Here is a 24,878-nt window from a genome sequence, read left to right on the forward strand (position 1 = left end):
CTTCTGCAAGTTTCTTCTTCCTTGAGATTTAATCTGGATATGTCTCTGACTAAGGATGCTAGGATCATGGCAGTTGTTTGGGTTGTTTGTCTTGGTAGAATTCCCGAATGCTCTAATTATGGGGATCTGGCCAATTCCCTGTTATCTTTGGTGAGAAAAAACAAAACAAAACAAAAAGAACAAAACAAAACAAAAAACCTGAACATGCCCATCTTCCAGTTAGGGAGCCAGGTTGCTTTCCAAGCGCTCGTGCTAGTAGGGTGGGGACATGGTGCGTTTGAACAACATCTGGGTTCTCTGTGGCTTGCAGTTCTGGGTGTATCTTGGCCTGGAGACATGGAAGGGGGAAGGAGAAGGCCTTGGCATGGGCATTAGTCAATTTTTCCAAGAAAGCAGTCTTTTCCTCTTGCTTGTGTCCTGAACCCCGCTGGGGTAAGATCTAGGAAGAGAAAGGGTATCAGATTCCCTCCCGTTGCCCACCCAGGAGCGGATGTGCCCATGCGAGGCACACTGGCATACTCACACAGATCCCAGCAGTACTGCTGAGCGGTGAGGGGGTGCGCAAGGGGCAGGCTTCAACTCCCCTGGGAGTGGAGCCTTCCCAACAGGAAAGTCTCCCTCTCCCGTTGTCTCTCAGGAGAGTGGAGCCAATGCGTGCCTTGGAGGTGGTCTGCTGTGTGCCCAGTGAATATTGGTGCTGATGATTTTTACCAGTTGTGTGTATGTGCAAGAAAAAATCAGAGACACTGTCTGCCTGCTCCCATCTCGCGCGCTCTCTCTCTCTTCTGCTCTCTCCCTCCCTTTGCAAACATTGGATTTAAACCTGCTCAGAATTCAGCACAGAGGAAGCAGCCTCGGTAGCAGCAGCAGCAGCAGCAGCAGCAGCAGCAGCAATAGCGGGAGCTAGCCGGGCCACCTCGCACCACAGCCTCGAGATGTACCATCCCGCCTACTGGATCGTCTTCTCGGCCACCACTGCCCTGCTCTTCATCCCAGGTACCCGGGAAAGAAGGGTGTTTTCTCTCTCCCAGCGATGGTGATGGTGCGGTGCACGCTGCTAGGGCAGAAGGGGAAGGGGGAAGAGGGAGAGGCAAGGAGGAAAAGAGGGAGTGCGAGAGGCATGTGAGTGAAGGTAGGCTTGCTGCGTGCACGCACCCAAGCACACATACACTCACTGGCTAGCTGGCTCACAAGCACACAGATGCCCCCAGCACGCGATTTGCTTCCTTCCCGAGAGCTGGGTTCGAGATCTGCATCATGCTGCAAGGCATTGCTGGTTCTGTGAAAGGCACAACTGGCATTGGTTAGTTGTGGTCCCAGGGGTGATAAAAGAGGTGCTTAAACTCCGGGGGTACAAAAGCCTTCTTGCGCTTCTGTTGGGACCTGCAACAGGACTGGCATCCCATACTGGTCTCCGTTTTGCCGAATCTCTGCGTCTCTGTTTCCTTTGCTTTTTTTCTTCTCCCTTTCTGTCTTTTCTCTCTTCCCAAATGCTCTCTTCTCTCCTTTTTTCCTCCCTTCCAAACCCTCTTCTCTATTCCCTCTTCAATCTCTACCTCCCTGCATCCCTTCTCACCCTTTTATGAATTCACTACTGTATTTTTTTTTGGGGGGGGGGTTGTTGTTTTAACACAATCCTTCCACCACCTCTTGCCCTTTCTTTATCCTTCCACCAAATGGACAGGTTGTGCCTTTGAAATACACAAATCTTCCACTTTCTCCTTCCTACTTCTGACATCACAGCAGAGACATGAATTTCCCCTAACAGATTTGATCGGTCCAAGCCCAGGAAAGGTTGGGGAATCTAGTGGAGTCTAGGACTGTGAGAGTGTCTACCTTGGGAAGGGATGTTAATGCTGTGCTCTTTTTGCAAGCACTTGCTTGTTTGGGGAAAACAAATCTGCAGTGACCAGGTAAGATGCCGCAACCCTCCCCAGTCAGCCTGCTAGACTCCGTGCAGAATCCAGCACGTCTTAATAGGTTTGGTAATTGCATTGGAGTCCTCTGCAAGCAGAGGACCATGCCTGCAGGCATCTTTCACACAATGCTGAAGGGACTGGGAAGGCTCACCAACATTTTAGGCAGTATCAAAGGGTCTCTGTGTCTTCAGCACTAAACCTCATCTGTAGGGGCATTTCTTTCTTTTTCTAAAATCTTTTTCTCTTGTTGCAAATTGAGATACATGCTTTTTGTTAAACATTAGTTTAAACCTAAATTCTCTTACATATGTACAGACATACAGGCTAAGATTCTTAATTCTCATATAGCTAGTCTTAGGTAAAACATGTAATTTTTCATTTTATATTCAGAATCCCCTAGTCTGGGCCCCCCTTTTCTTTTAAACATAATTTTCTAAAGTACTTCTAAGCTACCAGAGAAAATTAGAAAATAAATTGAAGCTTACAGGGAGGAAAGAAAAGAAGATTGAATTTTAAAAAGAAAGATATCCAATATATAATGTTGTGTCACTTTAAATATTAAATAACAATTTTAATTAATTTGAAAATTTTATGCAACCCTCCTAAGTTTTGAATTGCATTTTTCTGAGAAGAGATGGGTTCTGAAAACCAAGTTCCCAGATGTCATTTGGGTCTGGCCAGTTCAGATTTGGGAGAATGTCCTTTTCCTCTTCTGAGGTCTCCAGTGTACCAGGGGGAGTGGGGAAGGCCACAGGCAGAGCCCTGTGCTCAGTACCTGCTTGAGCCTGGTAGAGGGAGCCAGGTGGGTGCCTCCGATTCCCTGAAAAATGTTAAACTTTCCTGAGAGTCCAGGAAGATCACCATAGACTGATGACTCCTTCCACTGTGCTTCTGGAGGCTGGGCTAGGATTTTCTAGAGGAAGGAGTTGGGGGAATGGATGAAGAACATACTCTGGGTCGAGTTAACAAAATCTCTGAATCCCTCATAGTTTCCCCAAAGACAGGGAAGGAGTGAGCCCAGTGGGCTGAAGCTACAACACAGGGCACCTCAAAGGAACCTGGGAACTGGGGAAAAACTTTCCTCTAGGAATAGCCTAGCACCCTAAAGTACAACTCACCTGCACTTGTAGGGAGTAGGCAGTCCTGGCTTACAGAAACATCTTCCCTAAAACTGGCTACATGAAAGGGGTCTGCACCTTAGTTCTTGAACCCCGAGAGTGAGGGCGAGGGTGACAGACAAGCTGCAGTTATTTGGGAGAGCAGGACAGACATCAGCCCAGAGTTACCTTTGCACCAGTAGGCAGGTTCTGCTCCCTACCCTGATAGATGCTTTTACCTGAAAGATCTGGAGTAAGAATGAAGAGAAACCAAGTGGAATGAAGAGAGCATACCCAAGGCCTCCAGCAGGATCCAGACCTGGAACCCATCTGTATACAGAAGTCCTGGGGCTCCTCATTTCTCACTTCTTTTACTCACTTCAATGTCTGAAGACTTCTTTTTTATTTTTTTTTCTTATTTCAAATCCTGCATTCTTCCCATGAGGTTAACACTACCTCCTTTGCCATGTACTTTCCCAGAATGTAAAAACAGGCTAATGTCATCACAAAACCTTGACCTGGTTAGGCATCCATAGCATTGCATTCTGTAGCTTTTCATTTCTTCACAAAAGCACCTTTTTTTCAACTCAGAATCATTTTTAGCTTAATGCTGTTGTTGCCTGGTACCTCTCAGGGGGAGACTGATGCTCATAAATTGTTTTGCTAGGCAGAATCTCTAGGGTGGGAAGACAATTTTAAGGGCAGACTATTAAGCTCATACTCAAGACAGGACAGGTGGGGATATAGTTGACACTGTGTCACGCTAAGAAGCACTGTCCTGAGACCCTGGGTGTCCAGGGTGGGAACGACGGAGCTGAGTTTGTGTGTTGGTGTGTGTGTATGTGTGCGCGTGCACACTGTTGGAACACAGGCCCTTGGTAGGCAAATGCTTTCCCACTGAGCTGTATCCTCAGTCCTAGGAGCCTTGAATCTGGGGGATGGTAGGAAGATAAGTAGGTTGGGGAAGCAAAGTAGGAAGTTAAGGCTGCTGGATAGTTGCATCAGAGCCATGTGGAGAGAGAAGCTCAGATCGACATGTGAAGTCCATCTTAGACAAGAATATTGATACATTTGGAGCACCTCAGGTCCTTCTGATGATGTCTGGACCATCTGTCTGTAGTTCAAATGTCTGTGGAATGTGGACTTGGGTGAAAACTCATCTTCCACCCACTTACCTTAGCTCTGAGAAGGGCACATGGCTACGAGGTAGGGTGGGGTAGGTTCTAAAACCTGAAGTGCACTGGGGAGTGGAAAGACTGGATTGTATAGCTGGAAGCCTCCTTTTCTACTCTGTAGACCTTTACTATTGTGTGTCCATTTACCCCTACCTCATCATGGGTCTCCTCTCCCCTGTAGTGAGCAGGGGCTTGCTGTAAGGATGGAGGTGTGCACAGGTCTGTGAACCTGGGTATGTGACTTGGCCATGTCTAAACACCTTTGCCACCTTTGACTGTCAGAAGGCCTTGTGTTTGGCTGGAAAATTTCCCTAGGCTTGAGATGTCTTCCTCTTCTGTGGGCCCTTTTACCCTTTGTATAGCTTACTTCAGGAAGGCTCTTGAGTCTGAGACAAGGGCATAAGGAACTTTGAGCCAATTTTGATGACTTCTGTCCCCATGCCCTACTAGTGTTGAGAATTTTGGCAGGCTGGCCTCCTGTGCAAGAGGGATCGAGCAAGAGACTGTAAGCCCCAGATCCTCTAAGAGTTAAGAACAAGGTCTAGATGTCTGGTTATTGAAAGGCTTCATCACCTCTTTGCCAATACCTCCTTTCCCACTCCAGCTATCATGTGGCTCTCAATCCCTTTAAATGATTGGCATATTAATAAGGCCAGACCACATCCTGTTGGCATTCAGCACCATCCAGTGACACTAGCAGGCATAGTGAGATCAATCAGTGGTCCCTGGTGGAATGAGACTCTCGTGTGTTGCTCCAGTCTTGTCTGCCTCTCTGTGTTCCTCACATGCCCCCCTCAGTCACAGCACCAAAGACTGGGACATTCAGGAGATTTCTTAAGTAGTCCGCCTCTGCCTGTTTTTGTTGTCCAGCAGTTCTAGTGCCCAGATGTCCTGTGTCAGCCACTGAAATAGTACCTGTGCTCACAGCTCCCACGCTTCACAGGATAGAGTTTCAGTGGGCAGTTTCCCATCCAATGGGTCTCCACACCAGTCTCTGTGCATGCTGAAAGCTGAGAAGTGACAAGCTTTGTTTCAGAGCTGTTTGGAATATTCTTCAGGTCTCAATTTGCCAGTCTGTAGAATGGGTTCCAGCTATATATACCTTCTTATTTTTATTGGACAAAACAGCCAGAAACCTAGGTTAGATAACAACAAGAGAGAACTTAAGAATTACTATCATAACAGAACTCATCCCATCTCTAGCTGCACAGCAAATAGAGAAGGATGCTCATGTGTAGGTAACCAGGAAAGGATGGTCTTCACTGTTGAAGAAAGAGGAAGACAAAGTGGAACTGTACTGACTCATATATGTCTTTTTCATGGTGATAAAAACTAGCAGGATACAAGCCACTTATATAAAGTCCTATTGAATAAAGGAGAAGAAAGCCTAGCCCACAGTCTGAAAAGAGTCACAAAAACATGGAGCTATGAGACCATGCTACTAAAATCCCCACCTCTTTTAGGCTGTAGGACTTTATATAAGTTCTGACAAATCAAGATATCCTCCTGCTTCAAAACTATAAGTATGATTTGCCTTTTTCCTTCCTTTTGACCCCACTGAGGCTATATGCTGACTTGGACTTTGGGTTTGCTGTTATGGAAAGCTAGTGATATACATAAGTTATTTTGCTTTTCTAAGATACTGCTTTGTAATGTTTTTGGTGTGGTACCGGGGAAGTGAACTTGTCCAGCAGCCTAAAAGAGGTGGGGATTTTAGTAGCATGATCTCATAGCTCCATGTTTTTGTGACTCTTTTCAGACTGTGGGCTAGACTTTCTTCACCTTGGCTCCATAGTTTGGGGCCCATCAGTCTGCTACCCTGTCTGCTTGTGGATGGCTGCCATCTGTTTGCAGCTGCCTGCAGCTGGAGGTGGGGTGGAAGCAAATCCACCCTTCCTGTCACTGAACTCAAGTGTCAGCCCACAGATGGCCTGTGGCTGCTGACAAGCCGAGCTGTCAGGAATAGTGGATATTAGCACCTTTGGTTGTCGATGGAAACTTCCAGGCGTGGGGGCTGAGCAGGCTGGTGTCACCTTGTTGGGGGGCGGCCTTGCTCTGTTCTCCCACTCCTGATAATCTGGAAGTGTAACTCTAGGTCCTGAGGACATCTGTGCTTGCCATTTATACCATGGTCAGGAGCCCAAGACTTAGAATGTATGGCTTATTTCTAAAGCCTTAGTTTCCAGAGCCTTTCTGTGGGGGAGTGATATAATAGGTACAAGATACAGTTCCAATAGCTGGATTTCTGATCCTTCACTCAGAAGCATATACAGGTAACTCTGAGAATGGAGCAGAAAGAAAGTCTAACCCAGAGGTGAACACAAAGACAAAACATACTTATGATTACTTCCCTATAGGTGTTCAAACACACACACCACTGTTGGAGTGTCCTCATCCCTTGGCAATCAAAAATTCCTTCCTTCCCCTGAATGCATACATACATATACACATATGCACACACACACACACACACACACACACACACACACACACACACACAGAGGCACATAAACACAGCTTCAATTTAGCCACTTTCAAAGGACTACTAAAAGCTCCTCACAGACAGCAAACCCTTCTAGAACACCAACTGGAACCTTGAGCCTTGGTTCTCTCCCTATTGGCACATGGCAGGAACCTGTGCCATACATGTCATACATGACGAATCATGTGTGAATGCTTCCATGGCAATGTAGAAAATCCCTGTACAGTCCTCATTCTCTTCTATACTCCAAAGCCAGTGGGCATAGGAGGCAAAACTTTTACATCCCTTCCTATCCAGAACACTTGGTGCCGAGAGGCTGGGGCTCCCCTGCAGCCACTAAACTAACTTAATTAAGTGTTTGCAAAATGCTTGGAGACACCCCTGGGCAATGTGCTGGCTAAGTGTAAAGCATGATCATTATGAGGCCGCACATTGCCTTTAACCAGCAGGGACAGTATGCTGAGAGACCCCTGGAAAGGCCAAAATGAATCGATGCATCAGGGCACAGGCCATTGATTGGAATGGCTGTTTGTATGTTCCTAGGAAATGGTAAGTGACACTTGGACTGAACACTGAAGTCCAAGGTCTAGAACAACAGAACACTGGGCATTTCAAGGGACAGACACTCTGGAATGGTCTGAGTGGCCATTCTTGAACTCATGGTTTGTTTTGTTGTTTTTGGTTTTGTTTTTTGCAAATTTATAATGCTGTTTTACTGCACCTGGGAGTTTGTTAATGGATTTGGTAAGGAGAACAACTGTCATATGCTTTATGACTTATCTTACTCACATTTGTTGCTTAGCCAAAGACTATGTAACATCACCAGATTGTGTGGACTTCCCATTGACTTTAAAAACAACTCAAAATTGGACAAGGTCCACAAGGCTGCTATCTGGCCCTATACCTTTCTCCTCCTCCAGCCCTTGGCTTTGGCCACTCTGGTCAATCTTAGTTCTTCAGAAAAGGCTTCTTTTTTTTCTCATTTCTCAAAGGCTTCACTCAACCATAAAAATTCTGGTCTTCCTACATTTTTTTTCATGAAGCATCTTTTTCTCCCTTCAGAACTTGGTATAAACATTATCTGCTCTGTAGAACCTTCTTCATGCTTTAAGGTAGGCTGGACCTTATTTATTATGCAAGTCTTTAGTGCCAGGTTTCTCTTTGCAACCTTGTGAGCTTATGTATTGATTTTATGCCTGTTTTTCTTCCATATACTGCAGTCCATGAAGCTGTGCCATTCTGTTCTCCAGCATATCCTCAGTCCCCACATTCTGTTTTCTGGCATAGCCTCAGTACCTACCATAGTGGCAGAGAATAGGTACTCAGAATATTCGTTGAGTGGGTGGGTGAGAAAGTGAATAAATGGACAATGAATGAGACTACGGTCAAATTTATACCAGTATTACATGCCAGCCTAGTCTGCATATCCTTTCAATCTATCCCCCTGAATTCTCAAAAATGTCTGTGGCCCTGAGTTGTACTGGTCAACAGTTCACTCATTTTGAGAGTGAGCATAAAACTTGAGAATGGTTTTGCTAGTAGGAGATGGCAATGTATAGAGAATGCTTAGGTATGAGTTTCATTCTAGGGTTCACGGCCATCAGTCAACACTAGCTGTGATCTGCCAACCAGACATAATCACAGCTCAGCACTGGAACTGCAAATTTGTGAAACTCACATGCCAATAGACACACCTGAGAGTATGAGACATTTTGTAAACATGGATGTGGCCCTAAAGTGGCCATTGGCCTCGTACAAACTGAAATGACTCAGCATATTTAAACAGAGTGTCTGTTTGAAATTTAGAGTCATGCCCCTGTGTCAGTCACTGAGAACCACAGCAACACAAGAAGGACTTTTATCATTCACAAGGAGTAAGGAACATGAAAATGGCACAGGGCTGAACTAAACATGACCAAGTGACACTTGAACAGGTTGTCATTCCCATGGGAAAGGTAAACTGGTCTCAGCAAGATAGAAAAGTTATAAGGTGACATCACTTTTATACCTAGCCATTTCCATAGTGTAGTATTGGGCTATGGATGACAGAGAACTTGCCTTATTAATCTGTGAATGCTTCACAGTGCCCAGCACATTTGTTTCTCAACTATGTTATTTAGGGGGTGATTACTATGGGAGGAATGTTTAAACTAAAACAGTTAGGATTGGTCTAGCCTGGGTGTGCAGCTGAGTGGTGACAGTGCTTGGACAGCATGCAGGGAGCAAGAGACACACATGCATCAAACCAACACTTATTTGATTGTAAAAGCACAACTCAGAAAAAAGATAAGGATGGATGATGCGCTTCCATGATTGCCTATATGGAGGGCTGATCTTGCCAGCAAGCTTTGTGACAGTAACAACTGAGGAAACACCTGAAAAGGTGAGGAGCAGAAATGTTCTAAAGCACAGGGAAGGGGAGGAGAAGTGTGGTGTTTGAATGAGAATGGCCCCTATAGGCTCATATATGAATGTTTGGATCCCAATTGGTAGACTACTAAAGAAGGATTAGGAGGTGTGGCCTCATTGGAGGAGGCATGTCACTGGGGGTGGGCTCTCTTTCTGTTGTATGCTTGTGGATCAGATGTTAGCTCTCAGCTACTGCTCCTGTGCCTGCTTGGCTGCCATGATTCCTATTGTGATGGTCACTGACTAACCATCTGAAACTGTAAGCAAGCCCAATTAAATACTGTGTCTTATATGCTACCTTGGTCATGACGTCTCTCATGGAAATATAATGGTAATTAAGACAGCACAGACAGCATAAATAGGGTGTCTGCGAGGTCCAAGCTCTGATGCCAGGAGAGGAGGCAGGCCAAAGGACGCCAAGAGGTTGAAGAGATTTTTGAAGAGTCGTGGAAAGAAAAGACATTCTTTATTCATCAGTGCACAGGCTTTGAGGTGGGCATATGCTGGCACACAAGGGTTACACACAGGCTGGCATAGGCACATGGGCAGACCAACACACAGGCTGCAAGGAAGTAGACACTCAGATCTATAGGGAAATACAAACAGAAAGACTGGTGAAGACAGAGGCGAAGGCCAAGGCTAAAACTTCTCATCTCAGAGCCACACTTATATAAAACCCACATACAGGCGGCGTCTTGCCAGAAATAGTTACATAACAGATTACATCTCTGTTTACTTCTAGATTCCCTGAACAATCAATGTCAGCCATTTTGTTGCTGACACATTAGTCCCCCCAGATGTCCAACCTTAGCCATCTTGACTAATGCTGGATATCTATACCGCACCATGTTTTCTAAACACAAAATGGCCTGTTTAGTCTTCTGTTCCCTACAGGACCTCAGCAAGAAACCTAAGGGCTCATTCCCCTACTTGAGTAGAGATGAAAGGGTGGCACAAGATGAGGCTGCCAGACTTGCTGTATAGGGGTCAGAAAACAAAAAATAGTTTCTAAAGGGCATTTTGGTTAATATTCTAGAATTGGTGGACCATGATTGACATGATTCATGAGATGGGGTACGGACAATGGTTTATATCCTCGAGGTCTACTGTTAGCATCCTGCTATGATCTCTCTCTCAGTTGATACACAGTTTAGCCACAGAACAGGAATAGGTGGCTTTTAGTATTCTACCCTTCCTGGAAGCATAACAACTTCAGCCCTTAACACATGCCCACCAAGTCCAGTGTGCCACTGAACTTCTGAATGTATTTAAGAGATGGCAGAATTCTAGTTGTCTTATCTGCTATGTTCTACATGAGCTTTTCATCTGGAAAAATCCAGGCTTTGATTAGAGGAGCTTTGATTGGATTCTCATGTGACTGTGGACACTCTATCTACATGTCATCAATATGATGATATCAGAATATGTATAACCTTCCTCTAAGCTACCCATGCCAGGGACCTTTGGAGCAGAGCTTGGTGTCCATGGCTTCCTGTAAACATGTTTTAAGGTTCATAGGTCCTTGCAAAGGGACATTGGAGACTGTTAAGTCTATTCCCGAATGTGGTAAAAGTGGTCTGAGAATCTTCTGTCAAGTCACATTCAGATAATGACTGAAGTCCCTCTGGAACACAGGCCTTCCACTCTGTCTGGAGTCATTCCTCTGTGGTCACAAAGAAGGAAGCTAAGATTTACCACTGAATCAGATGTTCTGTTGAAAAACAGTCCAACAATCACAGCTACTATTCTGTTTCTCACCGTCATTCACATTAGAGTGCAGAAGAAACATTATGGGATAAGGAAACTCAATGGGAAAAACCTAAGGATTAGGATCTGGGGGCACAAAACAAAACAGAAGCCTTGTAGAATAATGGTCTTTGCAACTGAACTGGGAGACTTCTAGTGATACATGATTCCTTGGTGTAAGGAAGGACATGCTTAGGGTAGTATAATGAAAAAAAGTCAGATTTGTGTCAAGCTGACACAAATCACAACCTCTTTGGTCTACATACTGTGACAGGTGCTGGATTTTATCATTACTATGCCATCAAAACATCTCTTTTTCAAATATCTCTTTGGCCTCAGAACTGTACTAAGCCAAGAGAAAATCCATACTGAGAATCTTGTGGCCTCTATGCTGATTCATGGTAGACTTACATGTGCCCATCACATGCACATGTATCATACCTGTTCTATAGCTGAGCAAGTGAAAAGAACCAGTCTTCTTCCCTTTACACTCCCATCACCTCTGCTTAACAATCAGCAAAGGGGAAACAGGCACAGTGAAGACAATAGCTGCAAGGAGTTGTCGATAAATTCAGAATGAGAAATAAGAGTTCAAATTCTGAAGCATGCCGGAAAGGATCAGATGGTAAGAGGAGACGTGCCAGTGGTGAGTCAAACCACCTGGGGGCATTCCCATTTCTACAATGACAGGCTTAAGGAAGCCTGAGGCTACTTGGAACAAGCCAACTCGGTTCTTCTGAACAGACCAGTGCCAAGGGATTTCCTGTATTCTTCAATGAGAGGAGGGGAATGCTGGAAGAGAAAACATGGCAGATGGAAATAGCCCATTAGCTTGCAGGCTCCAAGAGAAACTGGGGTTTCCTTAGGAGTCCCTGGCTTTATCCCATAGAGAGGATAGTTCCCAGTCTAACTTGGCACTGAGATGGATGCCTCTTTGGGTGAAGTCCAGATGGGAAAGGATGATGAAAACTACTCCTGGGCTACTGAGATTCTGCATTTTTTCCTGATGGCCCCATGGAATCTTGGAAGAACATGGGCACTGACAACTGATATCAGCTTAAACTCATGCTATTTGAAGGATGTGGTCAATTGCTTCTGGTGACCCAGACAACTGTTTCTTTCCATCTTTCACATAAATAGTCTATATTTAAAGCAGATGGTTGATTAGCCATTCTGTGGCCATCTCATGGGATCACTGATTCAGTGAGTGCTGGCTTGGCCTTTGGCATTACTTTTAAAGCCAGTGGCCATAGGTAAGGACTTTAACTTCTCCAAGATGCTGATCCCTCTGCATAAAATAACTGGGTGATTTCAGAGGTACCCAGAGAAGTCCCAGCCATCTGAGTTACTAGTAGCCAGGTCTTATGTGTCTTGGATAGGTCAACATTGCCTGGGGATCCTTTTCTCTTTCCATGATTTTCTCTGGCTGTGGTGAGTGTGGCTGTCAGGGTGGCACATATTCTGGCTCTGGAGCAGGCAGCATGGTGAGGGAGCTCCTGATATCTCTTCTGCAGGCCTGAGATTGGTTCTGTTTGCTTCTGTTCCCATGGAGACCACTGTAAAGTATTTTATGCTTTCCCAGGTGAACTATGTGGACCTTGACAGAGCACAGGGATTTCTCCATTTGTGTTGCAATAAGAGAGCCCTGGCATGGGTAGAAAGGGGCTCTCCTCACAGTCTAATGTCAAGCTAGACCTGCCCTTTGGCTGTCTAAGTTCCCAACCCTGCTCATTATCCTCACTGAAAGAAGAATTCCAAGGAGGAGACCATGGAGGCATAGGAGTCTTTTGGAAAGTTTGGAGCATTTTGGCTGTCCTGAACATATGCTATGGTCCTGATCCATTCCACCTCATACAAGCTGATTGGTGAATCCCAGGGTTTGTTCAAGACATAGAAAACCATAAAGCATCTTGGGGCTTCATGACCTCTTCTATCCTATGAATGGTCTATAATGAGAATAATTCGTGTATGAACAGACAAAGGGTAATTTCTGGGCCTGTGCATCTGCCTTGCACCCTGCCCCAATCTAACATGTTTATTGGTAGTATTGGCTGACCCACAGTTCTCAAAAGGATCCTTGAGATTCTCTAGCATACTGCACTAAGTAATTCTCTATGTCATAGCACTGTCTGGTGGGCAGCAGTGTTCTGCAGGCCTTGGCTGCAGTATGGATAGTTGGAGAACAGCTCATGTACCTTAACCACAAACTTAACCTCGTATTGTCAGGATCAGAGGTGCACCTGTTGTACCTCCTCTTTGGAATGGAAATGTCTCCTGCCCTAGCTTTCTGAGAGAGAATCAACTATCAGCTATACTTTATAGCTTGGTTTCCAACTGCTCAGTCTCCAGCATACAGTCCCCATATCATGCATTACAAACTGGATGTGGTCAAGCCTTATCGACTCAATGGTTGTGTATAGAGCCCCATCCTATATTGTTGAGCATGGTTGATTGAAGTCATGTTTTCTGGAATATAAGTCTGCTTGCAGATTAGGGTTATAGAGAAAGAACTGACATTTCCACCCCAATGCTTCTAGAAGCACCACTGAGGTCTATGTGTCTGAGAAAGCAAGAAAATTTCAGTAACATAGTCCTATCTTATGTTTTCCTTCAAGTGTAGAAGCAATAGAAGCGAGTTTGGAAGAGGGAAGGCTGGAAAAATCAAAGGCAGCATGTTATAACCTCCCCTGTCTTCCATAAAAACATATTATATGCTCTGTTGCTCTATTCATCTTTTTTTGTGTATGTGTGTGGTGAAAAGTGGGAAGAGATGGGCCATGCTCATTTTTTCAGTGCAGAGAAAGCACTTCCTGTTACCCTGCCTTCTTATTGGTATTCCCAAGTGCCAGTTCAGGACGCGCTTCACCAGCAGTAGACCTCTTGTTTAGGCCTGCGATTGGACTTTATTTTGTTCAAATAAGTTAATATATAAGAAATACCTCAATTACGTTTTCAGATTCCCCACAGACTCCTTTGTAGTGCACTGAATATTTAGTGATTGTCTGAAGTGTCAGCATGAAGGCAGAGGCTGTTCTGAGAGCACAAAGATGGCAGGAGTGAGAGATGTCTTAAAGCCAAAGACTGGTTCAGCATTCCTTACCCTATAGTGATATTTTATTTGTGCTGAAATGTGATTTTATTTGTATGTTAATAAAGTTGCCTGGAGATCAGATGTCACAGCAAGCCATAAGCAGGAGTCAGGCAGTGGTAGCACACACCTTTAATCCGATCACATGGCTGGCAGAGTCTCGGTGGTCAAGGACACATCCAAAGCAAGGTGACCTGAACTTTTAATCCCAGTACCAACCATAGAGACCTGGAGGTCTGTATTGACAGGCAGTGATGAGGAGGTCATGTGGTTGGGCTTAGAGCCAATGAGAAGGCAGAACAGAAAGGCAATAAAAAGACAGGACACAGGAAGAAGGTCTCTCTCTCAGGGGAAGGACAGCAGCGTGTGTTAAGATAAGGTGGTCTTAGCTCTTGGCTACTGCTCTGATCTCTGGGCTTTTAACTCTGCATTTGGCTCTGTGTTTCTTATTTAATAAGACCATTTAGAATTACATCTACATTACCCAACATGCTTTCTTTGGACCAGAAATGTTTCAGATTTTGATTTTGGAATATTTGCATGCATGTTATGAGATCATGAAGGTAGAAAAAATAAAAAACCTTAAACATGCATGGTTTATGTTTCAATACATAGTTTGCAGGTAACTTTATGCAGTATGTTGAGTGCATCTGAATTTTGACGGATACCTGTCATATAAGGCTAGGTGTGGGATGTCACTTGAAGTGCCATGTTGGCACTCAAGTTTTGGAATTTGGAGCATTTCAGATTTTGGGTTTGGGGATTTAGTACATTTAACCTGTACTAGGAAGGATCAAGGCCACCCAGCAGGAGGGCTGCAGGGAGTGAGATGGACCTGGAGAATCAGCCACCTAGAATTGAGCCTTAACAGCACCAGAAACCAGAATCTGCCTGTCTTGAGGTGGAGTGTTGGGTTCCTATTGACATCACTTTCAGGGCCATCTTCCTATGCAAGTCTCTCACCTGCACACCTCCTCCCACCCACCTGTGCACACACACCCATGCACCTATCACCTATCAATCCACATATCTGTTACACCTGATCTGACACTGCCTACCCAGTCTCCTTTTACAACCATTCACATTCTACCTACCCAACTACACACTTGTGCACACTCACAAACACATTATCTACCCTTATATGTACACATACACACTCATGCATCACCCATCTATTCATACACACACATGTACACTCATACAAATACCATCTACCTATAGCCTTACCATCCACCCAGCCAACCCCTTCACATCATCTTCTCATACTGCCCTCCCATCCATACACTCATACACATGTGCATGCATACATTTATGTTTTACTCACTCACACATTCCATATACTTAGACATGTAAACTATCCACATATAAATATACCTATGTGTATGACTCACACACAATCATGACTCCACTCAGCTACATATACATACCACCTAGCCATAAATAGGCACAGACTTCACTCTCCCACACACCCATGTATATCCAAATGCCACATATGCCATACCCATATCAAACACATGTACCATCCCCAACCTCTTTCTCATGTTCAAAAAGAGTTTTGTTAGAGGTCAAAGGGTTAACAATGCCTCAACCCTGACTGTGTTCCTCTGGGACCGACTGTAGAGATAATTCTTTGGCCACAAATCACTCTGTGTGTTGGGACACTATGGTTACACTGGCAGATCCCATTTTGTAGCAGCTGTACTGTTCTTCAACAATACTATCTTTGTGGTAAGAATGGGTAACTCATCAGTGAATACAGACCAGCATCCAGAATAATATCTCAGTCATCACAGTGACCATTGAAGGGTAACAAATGTCTAATAGTCTCTGTAAGAATTAAAAGCTAAAGACAGGGGCCATTTATTTCAACTACTCATGGTTCTGCATCTCTAGCATCCCTATTCTCTTTTCCTCTATCTTGTCTGGGTCCCAGTACCAGGTAGCCTAAACACACTAAGCCTTACCTTACTGCTCTAGGCTGGAAATAACCCTTGTCATGTCAAAAAGTCATACTGAGGTGAAGTTAGAATTGCTTTCTTTTAAAATTTATTAGGTGTGTGTGTGTGTGTGTGTGTGTGTGTGTGTGTGTGTGTGTGTGTACACACGTCCAGGTATGTGGTATGTGCACCTGTGAGTGCACATGAGGAGGCCAGAAGTCCATGCTGGGTATCTTTCTTTATCTCTCTTTTCATTTTTGAGCCAGGGTCTCTTCCTGAACCTGAAGCCCACACATTTGTAGACTTGATGTCCAGCTAACCCCTAACCCCTAGCCCCAGGTCTGCCGGCAGGCACTGCCAAACCTGGCTTTTTACATGCTTCTGGGGACTCAAGCTCAGTTTCTCCTGCTTGTGCATAGCACTTCGCAATGAACCATCTCCCGCCTCATAGTGAGAATTTATTGAAGGAAATGTTATTAAAAGATGCAAATGGAAGGACGTGGAAAAGAGTGGAGGAAAGCTGGAGAAGGTTGTGTTTCCTGAGCATAGTTTTGATCCTGAGGTACCACAAGTCCAGCTCCAGAACTGGGTGTTAGGAGAATTCTTCTAAGTTCCCTGCTCTTGAGGTGTAGATGACCAAGAGCTACTGGCAGCTCTCTGGAGTCCATTGCTATTTTTAGCTCTGAGGCCATTTCCTTTGGACATCCCCCAGCTGTGGTTGAATGTGGCAGAGGTACCACTTCTGGCCCTTGTAGGGATATGGTCTTCCCTGGGGGATGGCTTTGACTTGAAGGCACCTGAGATGGCTCTTTACGCTTTCCTCAGAACTTCACTGTTGTGTCTGCTTCCTCCCACTCACCTTCCCAGCAGCCTTCCCCTCACCTTCACCAGAGACCAGGCTAGCACAGCTGGCCGTCTGCTGGCCTTCCTGGCTCCTTCACTTTTGTTTCTTCCCCAAACAACTGTCTTGCACATCCAAACCTGTCTTGATGTCTGGTTCTCAAAGGACCCAGACTGACACAGTGTTTCTGGGCTGACCGAGATAAGTAGGCGTGTGAACCAATGTTGTACTCCATATGTCGACCTTCTCTGGTTTGACGGTTGCCACCCACTCTGCAAAGTTGAGCCACAGAAGCCCTTCAGGGACTGAAGTTTTTAAGCTGAGAAGCCATTTTTTTTTTATTTTTTTTTTATTTTACACTCCAAAGCATAATTCTGGCCTCTGGAAGCCTTGTTCTAGATTCACACTGATTAAACGAAGCATGTTTTTAACATGTCTCTTAAGGTTTCTCCAGTGGACTCCTCCCTCTAAACTGATCATAAAAGTGGTTCCCGTTCCCCTTGTTGCACTGTTAGTTTATGTAGAAATGCAACCCACACTTCCAAGCTGTTTCTCATTTTCTGGAGCCTATTGACTCTCTGGCTTATGTCCAAAGCTGGTTCTGTCCTTCAGAAACATTCTGTCCTAGTTGTTACGATTTTTGTATCTTGCCCTTTACTCACCTTACATCTCTGTGCTACAGTTCTTTTACCTTGTACACTTACCTCCTTCCACAGGATTCTTGTTTGTTGCTATGCTTGTTCTGTAGGCTGTAGGATGTTTAGCAGCAACCTTGGCCTCTACCCACCAGATGCCAGCAGCACCTCTTACATTATGAAAGCCCCCAAATGTACTAGACAGATAGCCAAATGTCCCCTGGGGGACAAAAATCACTCTGCTGAGATCTGTGGCTCTAGTTTTAAACAGACAGCATGGTATCTTAGCAACCCTTCTAACTGATGTGAGCTGTCTTCTCCAAGCCAGTCAAAGGTGGACTTCTCTCAGGGTATCATCAGACTTGAATTTCTGACGTGTGTGAGTTCCAAGAGGCGTCTGGTTCTCTCATTTGTTCCACAGGAAAATTATTTTATCTAGAACCTGGAAGCCAATCGTTGATTTCTTCACCTTTCCAGATGTTCTCTGTTGAATACTGTACAGAAAAGGAAACATACTTCATAATGCTACTAGGCAGACTAGCAGGGCTTTTCTCTGTGCTAGTGTGCCTGGAATAGAGCAGACAGAAATTCTCGCATTGTGATAGCAGGAGAATTTTTGCTAAACTGGTTTTCTCATTGAGTGTGGGGTCATCATGAGCCTACCTGTTCTAGTAGCTGTTCTTCAGGCAGACTCAGAGTCTGTTCTAGTAACTTGAGCATAATCAGGAGTGAGATGGACAGTTCTAATAAGGTTCCTATTGGGAGATATCTAAAGTCAAAATAAAAGTTTTAGAAAAAATTGCAAAATTGTAGATAGCTATATAGATCTATGCTCAGTTCTGACAGTAGAATTTTGACATCATTTAAGTAATGAGCCTTAATTATCAATTATGTAATGAGTCTCCTATAACCAAGAAGTTGAATGGTCCTAGGAATTGTAGATGAAAGAAGAGTCTCTTGACTGGTGTCTTTGGGTTGTTTTCGGTGGAAAGCAAGCAGTTTTGGCTGACAGTCAGACTGTCTCCTGTGTACTAGTGTGATTTGGTGAGAGGTGATGCCAGACACTCTATGTGAGACTAAATAACCAGACACAGGTGAGCTGCAGCACAGTGAGCCAGAAGGAACCAGGGATTGGTGAATGAGGGTGGACCCTTTGTAATTCACAATTATATTTTGTCTTATGTTCAGCTGACTGCTGTCCTGATTTCTTTGCTGCTGTGTTCTTGACAACAATAACTTAAAAAAGCTGAACTGATAATCTCTGTGATATAGCTCACTGATTAGAATCTTTTTGTGACCCATTATAAATGTCACGTTTGGTTTAGTAAAAAGCTGCTTCCTTGGGCAACAACATAGACAATGACTCATTTCACAAGGGCATAATGTGACTTGAATCGGCTATGCACTTACTGTCTGCCCAATCCTGGAGGTCTAGGACAGAGAGATGGCTAGGAAAAGCCATCTTCTGGGTCCTTCTTGGGAAACTGGTCCTGTAAGCATGTTAAGAGCCCAGGGTATGGTCTCCCCACTCTCTCATAAGCAGTCTTATGAGAGTGGGAGGGAAGGAGGTGTCTCAGAGAGGGGCTTTAGAGCTGGCTTTTAAAAGATTACCAGAAGACTACCTTATGAGGGAGCCCACTGAGCCCCCATTGACCCCATGCTTCTTTTTCTGAGATAAGACTGAGAGAAGGGAAATAAATGAGAGTGGAACTATGGGAGACAAGATGGAGGCCCAGGCTGTTTTCCAAGGGGCAGCGTTGAGAGGAGGGCAGGACTCCACAGTCCACATGGCAATGTTCTCATCCATTGGGGATTTGGTTTGTGTAATTTAAACGTCAGAAAAATGATGGATGGTGCTGGGGAAATTTGAACTTCAAATGGCCTTGCAAGTTACTAAATGTCCACGTTATGAATGGAGTCAAAGCAGGAGAAACTTTGTTTTTCTGAATTCAGATTTTTTTTTCACTGAATTCCACACATTATCAGAAGACATGTTATATGTTTGATCAGCTCTTCTGTAGATGAAATTGCCCACTTATGGAATTGTATGTTTATGAATTCCAGACAGCAGGACCAATAAAATTAAATTCTTCTTTATGTCTTTAAGGATTTATTTTAATTGGACAGCATGCTCAAATTTCAGGATAAATCTATTTTTAATTGCTTATTGAATCCTTGAAAACAGATTTACCTGGTGCAATATTGTGAAATTATAAGATATATGTTGTTTTTGGCCCTGGATTTCTGAGACAGGATTCATAATACCTTAGTAGATGGGGTTCTAGAAGAATCTTCTGTTCCAATATTTGGTCCTTGTTGCTGACTTGGAAATCCTGAGATATCTGTGATTTCCAGAGTTATAGGAGTGCAAAACATTGAGCTCCTAAGTCCCCTGGCATTTCCCAGGCTATGAGAGCATCTTTTGTTGTAATGAGGTGATTCTTGGTGGGATCCTGGTTGGGTTCAAGATAAGGACTGGTTGCCACGGGAACCAACTGTGTGATTAGATGAATGAAACTTTTATCTCCAACACTGTGACCTCTGGGGGAAGGGAGAGGACCTGCATGTTGAACATCATGATCACTGATGGCCAGCTAATCAATCAACTGTGACTACAAACAAGTCCCAAAGGACAGGGTCAGAAAGCTGCATCATGGTTAAGCAATGAGAGGTTTCTGGAGGGTAGCCAGAGAAGACATACACGGAAGTGGCACACCCCTTCCAACATACATTGCCTTGTGCATATCTTCTATTTGGTTGTGTATGAGAAGCCCTTTAGACTATCTCTTACAATAGGTGAATTAACACGGTTAAAGTGCTCCTTTGAGTTCTGTGATCTACTCTTAGCAGTTAATTAAACCTGAAGAGGGAGTCCTGAAAATCATGTTTTATTGCTGGTCAGTCAAAAGCATAGGTCATAACTGGAGGCTTGCAATTAACCCCAGTCCTGTGGCCCTGTTCTGAGTCTTGTGGGATTTAGCACTATTTCCAGGCAGAGAGTGTTGGGAGCAAGTTGAATCAGGATATCAAGTTTGCTTCCATTGACAAAATGTTTAGTGTCTGTATAGAAAACCTTAGCTGCACATAACAGGCATTGGGAGTGCTATGTGTTGTGTGCATATGTAAGAGTAAGAACACTTTTCTCCTATCCAGTTACACTTAACCATTGGTCATTAACTTCATTCAATCAGCTGTAAGCACCTAGCTGAGATCAGGCACCATTATAGGACTTTGAGATCTATAGTGAATAAAAGACAGTTTCCTGCCCTTAGGAAGCTGACTCACTAGTGGATGGAATATTATAATAAATAATAAAACAATAGATATATACATTACACGGTGTTTTATAACATTGAGAGTAATAGAGATAAAAGGAAATATATATTAGGCTATGGAGCCTGACAGTACTGGGCAAGAAAGCCAGGCCAGTCTGGATAAGTCTCATTTTGAAAATCACCACTGAGCAGACGCTTGGAGGAGGAGGAGAAGCACTGAATGGTTCAGAAACACCAAAGCCAGAGATAATCTGTGCGGCCTAGTCCGGGAGCCAGAAAGGTGGTGAAGTGATTCCAACCGAGCAAGCACATTTGAAGAGCAGAAGGAGATGAAAAGAGAAGATAGGGACCTAGTCCCATGAGCTCTGTTGTCTTCTGCTATGATAGGGCTAAATGGCTTCCAGGAGCCCATGGACTTGATCCACAGCTTGGCAGTACTTGGAGACAGTGAACCCTAACACAGATGCTAGTGAGAGATTTTAGGTCTTCAGAAAGGAGGGTGTCCTCAAAAAGGAGATTGTGACATATTGGTAGTTCTCTTTGACTTTCCTGCCATGAAGTTGACAGGCTTCCTCTGTTACATGGTCCTTCCATGATGGTACTGTGCAGCCACAAGCCCAAAGCAACAGAGTCAACTGCCTATGGACTGAAGCGCCAGAGACTGCAAGCCATGATTAACTTTCCTTCCATAAACTGATTACATCTCGAGTGTTTGTTGAAGTGATGGAGAGCTGATGAGTGTCCTCTATAGGAAGTTTGGCTTTTACTCTGGACTAGAGGAGGAGCTCTTGCAGACAGTAATCAAGCAATGTGATCTCACTTATTCAAAGGAATGTTCTGGCTATGGAAAGGTAGAATTTAGAACGTCTAGGAGGCCATCCTCCAAACAAAAGAGTTGGTAGTTTGATGTAGGGTGATGGGTAAGGAAATAATAATAGTGGTAGATCATAACTAGATGTTGTAGGCAGAGCTACTAGGCTGGCTGAAATTTCCAGTTTTTTCAAAATTCATCGATGAGAACAGGGTTTGAGACATTTGGTTCCCATGTGGAGGTGCCAGAGAGTTTATTTCAGATGTGTTGTACTTGATACACCTTTTAGATATGTTAAATAGTCAGTTGGATGTGTGTGTGCGTGCGTGCGTGTGTGCGTGTGTGTGTGTGTGTGTGTGTGTGTGTGTGTGTGTGTGTGTGTAAGTGAGAGGAAAGAGAGAGACAAAGACAGAGATACAGATACACAGAGAGACACAGATCAAAACCAAACACTCACACATGGAGATAAGTTCTGCAGAATGGCAATTTGGAGAGAGGCCAGGGAGATGACTGCACAGATGCATTTGATCTATGAGAACATGTTGGTGAGCTGGTCAGTGGGTCAGAACAACGACCAGCAAGTGAGTGGCGTGCAGGCCTCAGATTATTACTGTGTGGACACATCACCAAATCACTGCAGTATAAACAAGAGGAACTAACAGATTAAAGTGTAGTCTCTTCAGCATTTACTACTGGGTCATGAAGAGAAGGCCAAGCCCAATGCCACAGATGATTATTATGATAAGGGTCCATAGGAAAACTTGAGCTAAATTATAGGTAAGGAGACACAGGGCATAAAAGTGGACTGATTGGATGAGGTTCACTGAGTAGCCCATTTTCCTCAGGTCATTGCTCCTCTGGCTAGGATTTTGATAAATAACACTCTGACAAGCTGACAGTCTCCCCTCTCAGTCTGCCATGACCTGACTTGAACCTCAAGTTCAGAACAAGTCTCCCAGTGATCTGGCAGAGCTGGATAGGGCTCTTGCACTATGGAGACTTGCCTTTCAGAAGCCTGCTTTCTGCTCAGTGCCCAGGTCAGAGCTGCCTGAATGACTGACTGCACATATGCATTTCACATTGGAGGGCTGTGAAATCGTAAGCAGACCTTTATTTGTTTGTTTGTTTGGAATTTTCCATTTTAAGAGCTTGTCTACAGGACTGGCTGCACTGCTCATCCTCTTTCCCAGTCGGCCAGCGAGGTTGGGGCGTGCACTCGTGAGAGGAGTAAATGTGGGTGAGAGAGTAGTCCCAGCAGCTCCCAAGAGGCAGTGTTGAGAGAGACTGTGTGCTCAGAAAATGTTCATTCGATAAATGTCTGAATGGGTGTTATGGTTAATTGCAATGTTACCTTGCCACAAGTTAGAGTCACTTACTTGGGTAGTAAGCCTCACCTGAGAAAGAGTCCTGACTGCCTTATAAATGTTGGAAGACCCACTCTGAGTGTAAGGGGCCTTCTGGTAACAGTCCAGATAAAATGGGTGTGACAGAAGGAAGATTGCTCATCTTTTCCTCACTTGGCTTCCTTCTCACTGCCCAGGATTCTTTCTTGATATAAGAGCATGTCTCCAGGTAGACAAAGGACCAGTAGCTCTCTAGGAACCTTCCAGGTTTTGGGTCCCAGTTTGGGCCTGTTGTGATACCCAGCCTTGTGGAGTGAGCTACTGCAGGATTGCCAGCCTTCCCAGTGAAAGACAGTCACTGTGGGACTGCTCCAACACCTAAGGCCTTTAGCTTCAAAGACTGAGTAACTGTGGGGTTCTCAGCCTCTTAATTGTAATTCAGCTGTTATTACTATTTTAACACAAGCTGACCTAATAAATTCTTCAATGTATGTTGTTTATATAGTTAATGTTATATATTAAGAATATATGTTACATGTAATTATAAATATACAATGTTACATAATTTGTAAAAATAATACCTTATAGAATAATATATTCATAAAATATTTACTTTATTACACACACACACACACACACACACACACACACACACACACACACATTCGTCCTATTAGTTCTGTTCCTTTAGAGAACCCTGACTAATACAAGGTGTCATTTACTAATAGAAATATATTAGTAAGCAGATTAGCAAGATAGGAAGCCATTGAGTAGCTGAGGACCACCATCAGTCGGCAGCTTTGCTAGCCTCTTTGTGACTTAGTGTTCAACCGGAATGAGATTGGAGCTTCCGACCTATGGGAGAAGGTTAATTGAGAGCAGCCATAGGAGCATTAGAGGATTTTCAGGACAAGCTCAGTGTAAATACGGAACAGTCTTGATATCACTGCCAAGCTGCAGAAAGGAGCCTTGGGGATGCCAGGTGGGGAGTGTGGAGAAGCACGGTTTCCCTCTGTCTGTCTATCCTCCTTGTTGGGTGGGGCACGCAGCAGGGCTCCACTCCTCACAGGAGTGGCCTTCAGCTCTTTGCTGCTTGCTGGGTGTATGCCCAGCTGCATCTGGCTGGGTGGATGAGGCTGCTGACATAGGCAGATGAGATGTGTGGTGCAAAGCCAAGGGAGAGATGACATTTGAAAGATCTCTTTACAATTATTTCCCTTCTTCCCACTCCTCCGAGTGATTAGGCGCCTGGGGCCAATTCCTTATTAAGCTGGAGAAACTATCACCTACATCATCCTCAGACACCCCCAGATCGCTGCAGGCTGATCTTGCAGTATGGAGGCAGGTCAGCTGGAGTCAGGACTGCTGAGCACGCAGACACCTTGCTCCAAGGGCCCTAAGCCCTTTAAAGACTGCCTCAACTGCTCCATTTAGGAAAGGGGGGCGGGGAGGAACCACCAGGAACATTACATGCTCAATGCAAAGAAGGGCTTAGGGAAGAAGACACCAGTGGCTTTTCTTTAACCTCACTAGAGAAAGCTTAGTACCTGAGCCAGGACCTCAGCAGTGAAGCATCTTGAGTCCCCTCTCAGGCCTAACTTATTTTAAACTAAGCCTGAGTGCATTCCTTTCTAAGCCCCTTCATCCAATGGTAGCACATTTTTACTCTCACTTTCCAGAGCAACAATTCTCAACCTTGGCTCCATTTTCAAAACCCCTGGGGAGCTTTGCTATAACCCTGACAGGCAACCCTACTTTCCAATCTTCTGATGCAATTGGCCAGGATACAACAGATGATACTGCACATTTTGAAAGGTTTCTTCATGATTCCTATATTCAATGCTGGGAAAAACTATCCTAATTAATCAGTGTGCCTCAGTGTTATTATATGTTATTACACATGTTATTATAGTGGTCTACTCTTCTGATGATTATTTCTGCAGTTTTTTTTCCTTCTGTTGTTGTCTCTATAATCAGAGTAAAACACTTGTGAACAGTTGTTCTTATTTCCCAATGGAGAGCTATGACACAGTAGAAGAAGGCATCCATTCCCTAACTCAGCAGAGTGACCTCTGGAGGCACGAACAAAGTACATGCTCTTGCACAATACAAAAACATAA

At 44.3% G+C, this 24,878-nt stretch overlaps 1 protein-coding gene across 1 annotated transcript in view; it reads left to right on the plus strand.

Moving 5' to 3' along the window:
• The first annotated feature begins 540 nt into the window (after window positions 1-540).
• The window catches only part of Opcml (opioid binding protein/cell adhesion molecule like), a 1,142,273-nt gene continuing 1,117,935 nt past the window's right edge, over window positions 541-24,878 (plus strand). The window contains exon 1 of the mRNA XM_036193682.1: window positions 541-996. Coding sequence (XP_036049575.1) covers window positions 936-996 — 61 coding nt within the window. The 5' untranslated portion in view covers window positions 541-935. The remainder of the gene's footprint in view (window positions 997-24,878) is intronic.

Source organism: Onychomys torridus, chromosome 7, assembly GCF_903995425.1.
Source record: "Onychomys torridus chromosome 7, mOncTor1.1, whole genome shotgun sequence".
Classification (NCBI taxonomy): Eukaryota; Metazoa; Chordata; class Mammalia; order Rodentia; family Cricetidae; genus Onychomys; species Onychomys torridus.